Source organism: Chrysochloris asiatica, unplaced genomic scaffold, assembly GCF_000296735.1.
Source record: "Chrysochloris asiatica unplaced genomic scaffold, ChrAsi1.0 scaffold00181, whole genome shotgun sequence".
Lineage (NCBI taxonomy): Eukaryota > Metazoa > Chordata > Mammalia > Afrosoricida > Chrysochloridae > Chrysochloris > Chrysochloris asiatica.
The window spans coordinates 635664-645359 of record NW_006408699.1 but is presented as its reverse complement, the minus strand read 5'-3'; the positions used below and the strand labels follow the sequence as shown (position 1 = coordinate 645359).

The 9696-nt window shown below is 38.9% G+C and overlaps 1 protein-coding gene across 1 annotated transcript in view; it reads left to right on the top strand.

Moving 5' to 3' along the window:
• Nucleotides 1–9696, top strand: part of PSMD14 (proteasome (prosome, macropain) 26S subunit, non-ATPase, 14) — a 151243-nt gene that overhangs the window by 11953 nt on the left and 129594 nt on the right. Inside the window, exon 2 of the mRNA XM_006872019.1 lies at nucleotides 2439–2490. Within this exon, the coding sequence (XP_006872081.1) occupies nucleotides 2443–2490 (48 nt within the window). The 5' untranslated portion in view covers nucleotides 2439–2442. The remainder of the gene's footprint in view (nucleotides 1–2438; nucleotides 2491–9696) is intronic.

Below are 9696 nucleotides of genomic sequence, written 5' to 3'. Positions count from 1 at the left end.
TAAACTAACTTCCCTCTGTCCACTGTATGCGCAGAAATCCCACCTTGGGGTAGGTGTCACCAGTGGCTCTCCCTTGTTTGAGTCTCCCAGCTACTGGAGGCTCCGCACGAGCTTGTTCCCGCCCCGCCCCCTCAAGCCCAAAGGAGCTGGGGCTGCCGCGTTGCAATTTTAAGAAGCCTGTAATTCCTTGCACGGTGATTTCTCAAAGAAGCGGGTCTAAGGCTCTGGCGCACTCAGATTCACTCGGGCTGTGAGACTGTGAATTCCTGCCTGGGAGGTTTAACTCGCGAGTTGCCCCCCCACTCCCATCTTGGAGCCCCCACTCACCCGCACTGCCTGGCCGCCCTGGCAAACCGGAAGTCTCCTGTATATCATTTCATTGCCATAGTTACAGTCCCCTCCATTCATCATCAACCAACCAAAGGGTATACACTACAAGCCTATCCTCGGTCATCAGCATACAGCCCCTCTCCCTCTCTGGGTCTAAAGTTCCCAGCCCCTCCATCTCTCCACATCATCATCTCTGCCTCCATCTCTGGCATCACCACTTCTCTGGGTAGGGTCCAGCTCTCTGCTTTTCTCCCTTGATGGTCCCAGGGACCTCTGCCCCTAGACTGAAAAGTTAATCACTCCCCTCCTTGCTATAAAACATCTACCTTTACATTTCCAACCCTCACATTCAGTCCTGATAACAATTATTCACTATTGTAGCTCAAGAGACCTATCCGCATTTCATTTCATCAGCCGGGCTGGGGCTGTCTTATAAGAATTTTGGTGGAAACCTTATTCCATCCATCCTACAGCTCTGTTTTTGCCTCATCAGACCTCTTGTTCCTCAACTCAAAGAACACTTCAAAGAAGCATGATCTGAGTCCTTGAAGGATGCCCAAACTACTGTTTTGAACTGGTATATATATATAGTGCAGAATTCTTTGGGGCAGGAGTTTGAGAGATGGAAATATGGCTTCCAGAGAGGTATAGACCTAGATGGAGGATGTGTTGAGAAATAATAGCTTCACATTTTGATATTTTTGTTTAATAAAGGTTTCTATGATTTTTTTTTAGCTAGACTTTTTGACTTAACCCCAGTAATTTACTAAATAATTTATAATGATAGCTTTTTCTAAAACATATACAGATGAAGTATAGAATTTTAATGCATAGTAGCCATTTTCAGATAGGAAAAAATTAAAGTGTCTTTTGGGGGGTTATTTTTTTAAGTGTCTGATTGTATAGGTGGATTCCTAGTATGGCGCAATAGGATAAACAATGGACTGTGAACCACAAGGTGACAGTTCAAACCCACTAGCTGCTCAGAAATCCTATACAAGTTTTGCTATGAGTCAGCTTATTTGATGTCACTTAACAACAACGGAGTCCTGGTGTTGCACTGTGGGATAATGCACTGAGACTGCAAGGTCGGTTTGAACCACAAGACTGGCAGTTTAAATTCACCAGCTGCTCCTTGGAAACCCTATACAGGGTCGCTGTGAGTCAGAACTGACTCAATGGCACTTGAAAACAACAACAATTTTATAGCTATTAGTTTTTATCATTTGTCCCTTTTTTTTTCCTTTTATGTGTTTCAGGCTATCTAAGTATACATTTGCTATTTCTTTCCTTTAATTTCTTACTTTATGTGAGTTTTCCAAATATATGAGTGTCTTCTTTAATTGTTCAAGACATTGAAAAGTAAGTCATTTTGTTATTTCCAAGTTAATCCTGTTGTGTATTGATTAACTCTGGAATTCAGAATAACAGCTGAATTTCCTTAGTGAAAAGGATATGTTGCCATAACATCTAATATAACCAACAATATCTCTGTAGGTTCTAAAACACTATCTTAATGCATTTAATATTTACTTTATAGTATTTCTTTAGGAATAATGAGTTTGTTTTAAAAAAGCCTTTGATGCTAATTCAGAGATCTATAATCTGCTCACAATGTCTTTCACATGTATTTTGATGATAACTGACAAGCTGTAAGTTAATTAGCACAGAACTTACTAATGAGGATGTTAAAATTTAATTTAAAAGTGAGGACTTTTATTTGTATACTCTGGACAAAGTGAAGGAAATTCAATCATACATATGATAAGTATTTCAGGCACTTTTTCCGCTTTCAGGTACTTTATTAGATAACAATAAGAAAATATAATTAACTTAATGATAGCAAAGTTTTGAAAGTATGCTAAGATTGCTTGTCTTTAAAACTGGGGATAACCCAAAACCAAAGCAGTAAAATAAGGTCTGTTAATTAGCATGGAAGACAGCTTCTTGAATTAATATGTGGTGTTAATTAACAGGAAGTCTGATGTTGTGTTGTAATTACCACCAATATTTTTGACATACTGAGTGACTGAAGGTGAATTATATAGATAGCAATTGAGTAAACACTTTTGTGCTCAGGAGCATTTTCCTTTGTTTCTGTTTTCCAGAAATATGGACAGACTGCTTAGACTTGGAGGAGGTATGCCTGGACTGGGCCAGGTTAGTATGTAGATTCTTAGTGTTTCTTCTGTGTGTAAACTTACAAGACTTGCTCTACTTATCCAAAGATAAAGAAATCACTCCCAAGATAATCATCTCTCAGATATGTTATGATAAGAAGCCTGCCTTATTGCTGGTTGCTGTACTGCAGCACTAAATAACATGTGGAAAACATTTTCTGTCGTCCTAATTTTACTATCACCTACAAATTATAATTTTCTCTCTTTGCTTTGATTTAATATTTTGGGATATATGAGGTTATCAAACTTGCCTTTTAGTTACAAAAGGATGCAAAATATCTTATTTTGGGGTTTAAAATATGGAGTTTAGAAGTAACACATGAAAAAATAAACATGGCAACTTGGCTAGATCCAAAAACTGACGTATAAAAATGTTTTATGTGCTATCTTAAAACATAAATTCTAACTAGTACTTGTGATACATGGATGAATTAATGGAATAATGTTCTTCGTTTAAGTTTATAAATATGGTTTCTTTTGCATTCTTAAATTCTCTTTCTGTTATTTTAGATCATTTATTTTGTTCCATGCTGTTGGTAAAATAGGCCTCTAGATAGACTTCTGTTCCAAGATACTCTTATCTGCTTTCAGTTAACTAAGAATTTCTGCTCTTTTGTTGTCTGCATGGATTTATCTTTCCTGTCTTCTGTCCACTTAATGTTGATAAACAAATGAGATGACTTTGTCATTCCTTTCTGGAGACATTTAAGTAATTAATTGTTTTATAACCTAATGTTGGAAATGTTTTTATAACTTCTTAAGAACTTTTTAGTCACAGGCTTTTCCTCCCCTCTTTTGGTTAATATGACATGTCTTTCTCATTCAAATTAGTATTTATTTGCTATAAGGAACACTTTTGTTTGAGACCTCATGAAATTTTCAGTGTTTTAGAGACACCTAAGCAGGAATTCTTAGATTAGGTCTATATGGTTCCTCTTAGAAAGTTGAAATATGTTTGTGATCCTATCATGAAGTCCTGGTGTGGCGCTGTGGGCTAATGCGCTGGACAGCAAAACTGATTTGAATCACAAGGTTGGTGGTTCAAGCTCACCAGCCACCCCTCGGAAACCCTGTACAGGATTGCTGTGGGTCAGAACTAACTCTACGGCACTTAACAACAACAATCATAGAGTCCTGGTGTGGTGCTGTACGATCAGTACTGGAAAGCTAACCACAAGGTTGGTGGTTCAAACATAACATCCACTCCTTGGAAATCCTATACAGTGTCTCTGAGTCAGAATTGACTAGACAAATACTACATCATTGAATAGACTTCAGTGTTTTAAATTTATTTTATTAAGGAGTGGTAAGTATTTCTCAATTTCTTTGCTGTCAGCTTATTTCTTCAGGATTGTTGATGTTTAAAAAATATGTGTAGTTTATTGTTTTAGGAGGCCTATGAAGTCCTGGTGTGGCGCTGTGGGTTAATGCGCCAGACTGCAAAGCCGTTTGAACTGCATGGTCAGCAGTTCAAGCTCACCAGCTGCTCCTCAACAGGGTCCTATACAGGGTCACTATGCTATGGGTCGGAACCGGCTCGACAGCACTTCACAACAACATGCCTTTCTGAACTTGAGCCACCCAACATGGTTTCCATACTCTGAACAACAGATATGTTGCTTAACAATGTTATGGTATATAGAAATAACAAGTGAACTGAGGTAATGTTGTGGATATTAAGTACTGTGGAGTTGGTTCTGACTCATCGTGACCCTGCATAGGGTTTCTGAGGCTGTAAATCTTTATGGGAGCAGAAAGCTTCATCTTTCTCCTGTGGAACAGCTGGTAGTTTCGAACTGCCGACCTTGAGGTTAGCAGCCCGATTCGTAACCACTACACTATCAGAGTTCCTTGAGGTACTAAACAATGTTTTTACGTACATTGAGGTAGGTAAACTGAGGTACTATATAGATGTTGTTATGTGCCGAGGAGTTGGTTCCAACTCATAGCGACCCTGTACACGATTTCCGAGGTTGTAAATCTTTATGGGAGCAGAAAGCCTCATCTTTCTCCCGTGAAAGAGCTGGTAGTTTTGAACTGCTGACCCTGAGGTTAGCAGCCCGATTCGTAACCACTACGCTACTAGAGCGCCTTTTTATATAGTATATATAATTGATATAGTATAAATTTACAGTATCTACATAGTACCTCTAGTACATAGTATATATATAGAGAGGTACTATATAGATTCTATATAGTAGCTATATAGTACCTCAGTTTTCCTACCTCAGTGTAGATAAAAACATTGTTAAGTACAGTTTGGAGTCCTGGTGTGGTGCTGTAGGATAAGCGCTGAACTGCTAACCACAAGGTTAGTGGTTCAAACCCACCAGTAGATCCTTGGAAACCCCTATACAGGGTGGCCATGAGTGGAAATCAACTTAACAGAACTTAGCAACAAGTACAGTTCTTAAGATATATTGCATCAAATTTAAAAACCAAAATAACTACCTGGAAGCATTGTTGCTGTTAGCCACCATCAAGTCAGCATTATCTGTTTGTTTTTTAAGAAGTAGATTACCAGGCCTTGCTTAGTAGTATGTCTTAGACTGGAAGTTCCATTGACACCTGTTCAGCATCATAGCAACATGTCAGTTGGATAGTGGCTGTACTTAGGTACATTGGCTAGGTTCTAATTCTATAATTCTAGGTCTCCTGCATGCGAGGTGAGACTTCTACTGAACTGCCATTACCACTGCCTCCTTAAGCATTATTGTTGTCGTGTGCTGTCAAGTTGGTTCGAACTCATAATCTGTGTATTGTTTCTGAGAGCAGCTGGTGTGTTTGAACTGCTGAACTGAGATTACCAATCAGTAAATTGTACATCTATGCTGGCAATCCATGCTGTAGAATGACTGGACATAAAATAATGATGTGTTACTGACCACAAATTGAACTATGGCAAATCTCAGTGATCATTTCTTCCTTTGTGTTATTAAATAAATGGAAAACAGCATTTGTTCAATTCCTTTGTAGATTTTTGATTGTTTATTCAGCTCTTGTGTCCTCAGTCTGTTTATTTATTGTTGTTTTTTTTAAACTTCATGTGCCATCAGTTCACAGTATTTTCCTTTAAACTCTTGTGTTCTTCCCTGTGACTTCTGCTACTGTCATCTTTCCTCTGCTAACCTCCCTCTTGTTGTATATTGCCTGTCCCATTACCTATGTTAGCATGTGTACCCTCTAGCCTGAGAATAATTCCCTTCACCCCCACCTCATAACCATCATAGAGTGCTTCTTTTGTCAACATCATAAAATGCTTTTCTTTATAACAGTGGTCTCATATAATAATTGTCCTTTTGTGATTAATTTCACTCAGCATAATGTTAAGTTCATCCATGTTGAAGTATTTTTCATTGTTATTCTTCAGTGTTTTGTAGTATTCAATTGTGTGTGTATATAGACCACTCAGTCTGTATTTTGTTTGTACTTGTAAATATCTTGCTATAAGAATCGTAAGTCCTTTTCATGTATGTGTTTTATCTCCCCAATTAGATGGAAAACTCTCAAGGGAATGATTTGTGAGGTTTTTCCTTTATCAAAAACTAGATATTACCCTTTAATAAAAAATTATTTTTCTCTGGTTCTAAGATTAATTTGACAAACATATCTAGCTTACAATGGTACTTCTGCATCTCATCTACCTTAAGAAGGACATGTTAAGTGTATTGTTTATATTTGATAAGACATTAAATCTTGATATAGCTATTTTTATTAATGGACAGTGAGTGCATGTTCTTGTTAAGTGCTGTGGAGTTGGTTCCGACTCATAGTGATTTTCTCTAAAGTTTCCCAGGAGCAACTGGTGAGTTTAACCCATTGACTTTGGGGTTAACAGACCAGTGCTTATCCTATATCACCCCACTAGTGAGTGCATTGTTGTTGTTGTTAAGTGCCATCAAGTCAATTCTGACTCATAGTGACCCTGTCTAGGCTTTCTGAAGAATGGCTGGTGGGTTTGAACCCCTGACCTTTGGGCCAGTGTATTACCCTGCAGTGCCACACCAGTGAGTGCATTTTGTTGTTTTTAAGTGCTGTCAAGTCATTTCTAACCCATAGTTGACCCTGTATAGGGTCTCCGAGGAGCGGCTGATGGGTGCGGTCCAAACTGACCTTGTAGTCTAGCGTGTTATCATGCAGTGAGTGAATAGCAGCCATAATAGATAAAAAGGATCCCTGTATAAAAGGATCAGTCGGGAACATTAATATTTTACCCATAAATGGAAAAGCAGAATTTTCCCTCAAGTAGGTCACTGGCTGGTCACTTCTAAAGTATGTCCTTTTAATAGATTGGAGTAGGAAAAGAACGAGAAAAGGTCTCATAATTTCTTGAGTTGTTGTTGTTAGGTGCTGTTGAATCGACTCCGACTCATGGTGACCTTATGCACAACAGAATGAAATACTGCACAGTTCTACGCCCTGCTCTTACTTATTGTTATGCTTGAGTTCATTGCTTGTGCCACTGTGCCAGTCCATTCATTGGGGGGGTCTACCTTTTTTACTGAGCCTCCCCTTTATCAAGCATGATTTCCTGAGTTGTTGTTGTTGTTAGGTGCCATCGAGTCGGTACCAACTCATAGTGACCTTATGCATAGCAGAACGAAACACTGGATGGTTTTCCTCTTTTTCTCTGACACTCCACCTTACTAAACATGCTATCTTTCTCCAGCGACTGGTCTTTCCTTACAATATGTCCCAAGTATAAGAGATGAAGTTTAGCCATCTTGGCCTCCAAGGAGCACTCTGACTGCACTTCTTCTTGCGAGTCCCTTATAATTACTTAGTCTAAAGAGTGAAATAAAATTTTGTCCTTTCTCAAAATTTGTTTCTTTGGTTGAAGAAAGAATAATATTTTATGAGTGAATGTGTCATTTAAAATCATTATCTATGGAAATAGTGGAAGTAGCCTGTTTTTTTTTTTTTAATGTTTTATTGTGAATTTTATGATAGTTTACATGGGATAACATTAGTTTTACATTCATTCTATCGTATATCGTTTCATTGCCATGGTTACAATCCCCTTCATCATCATCAACCAACCAAAGGGTATACCTTGCAAGCCGCCCCCCCCAGGGTCTTCAGCATACAGTCGCTCTCCCTTTCTGGATATAAAGTCCCCAGCTGTTCCATCTCTCCATGTCATAGTCTCTATCTCCGTCTCAGGCATCACTGCTTCTCTGGGTAGGGTCCCACTCTCGGCTGTTCTCCGTTGATGGTCTCAGGGACCTCCGCTCCTAGACTAGAAAGTTAATTGCTCCCTTCCTTGCTACAAAACATCTGCCCTTACATTTCCAACCCTCACAGTCAGTCCTGATAACAATTATTTACTGTTGTATCACAAGAGACCCATCTACATTCCATTTCATCAGCTCCTCCTAGACAGATTGGATACTACTCACTGGAGATTCTGCCTTCCTCCATGCCCCCTGGCTCTAGGTTCCCCTTGAAAGCTTGTAAGCCAGTCACTTCTTGCCTTTGTAGCCCTCCCCTCCCCATTTGTGTAGCCAATTTCCAAGTCTGTTTGTTTTTTTTTTAACCATTTAATTGTTCATTGGGTGAAAGTTTACATAGCAAGTTAGTTTTCCCAATCAGTAGTTCACACACAACTTGTTTTGTGACATTGGCTGCAACCTCACTTTGTGTCAGCACTTTCCTGGTCTCTTCTGAGTTCCCTACTTCCATTTGTCTGTATTTCCTGTCGTCTGTTTTTCCACCTTTGGTTGGAGCTGTTCTGAAGAGCACAACTTGTTTTATAGGCCTGTCTATTATGTGGTAGGAAGGTCAGCATTGTTTTCTCAGAGAAGAATGTTGGGGGTCCTCTAATCTCTTTCTGACCAGTAAGTCTGATCTTTTTGGTTTTGGCTTTGAAGTGTAGTCTTCATTTTTGATTTAAAACTCGTTCTAACTGGGACTTTCTGTTGTGGTCTTTGGTGAGAGTAGTCAGAAGTTCTGGTCTAGACCATCTAGTTCTGGCCTCTGGTTAAAGTCTTGTGGACTTGAGTTTTCATTTTTCTTATTTCTCCTATGTTCCAGGTTGGAAATGACTAATAGTCACTGCTTTGATTGGCAGCTCGAAAGCTTTTAAAACCCCAGATGTTATTCACCAGACTAGAATGTAGATCATTATCTTTATGAACTGTGTTTTGCCTGTTGACTTAGATGTACCCCAAGATTATGGTCCTTGACCTTCATGTCCAGTGGTTTAATCCCAATGTCTGTGTATTTTCTATAATTATGTCCCTCCCTGTATTCTGTGTTATATATGAGTATACGTGTAGTATTTGCAAATATTTATGTAGAAATATACACTGACTTATCTGTGTATGTATGCAGGTGTACTTCTGTATGAGGCCCCTCACGTATTAAGCATACATAAGAAACAACCTGACTTTGGTGAAAGCAGTGCTCTAAGACTGACTTTTCGTAACAATGAAAACTCTGTACAGGGTTACTGTATGTCAGAACCCAGTTGTTGTCATTAAGTGCTATTGTGTTGGTTCTGACTCATAGCAAAACTTTATAGGGTTTTCAAGGAGCAGCTGGTGAGTTCGAACCACCGAACTTGTGGTTCAAACCAACCTTCTGGTCCAGAGCTTTATCCCACAGTGCCACACCAGGACTCTATAACCATGTTTGTTGTTGTTAAGTGCTGTTGAGTCAGTTCTGATCCATAGCGAACCTCTATAGGGTTTTCGAGGAGCAGCTGGTGAGCTTAAACTACTGACATTACAGTTCAAACGGCTTTGCAGTCTGGCTCATTAACCCACAGAATCACATTTTGACTTACATAATATTTCATTTTCATCCTTGATTTCATTATTTGTGTGGGAATATTTTACTTGTATTTTTTTGTGACATTATTTGATGCATTAATTATTTAATGTATGGAACATTATTATTATTTTAGCTTTTTATTGTGAATTGAGTGAAGGTTTACAGACAAGGACATCATTTTTTTTTTTTTTAATGATTTATTGTTAATTATGTGATAGTTTACATGGGAGAACATTAGTTTTACATTCATTCTATCATATATCGTCTCATTGCCATGGTTACAACCCCCTCCATGCAATCCTTCCCCTGTGCCCCCAGGTCTTCAGCACACAGTCGCTCTCCCTCTCTGGGTCCAAAGCCTCCAGCTGCTCCATAGCTCCATGTCATCATCTCTGGCTCCATTTCAGGCATC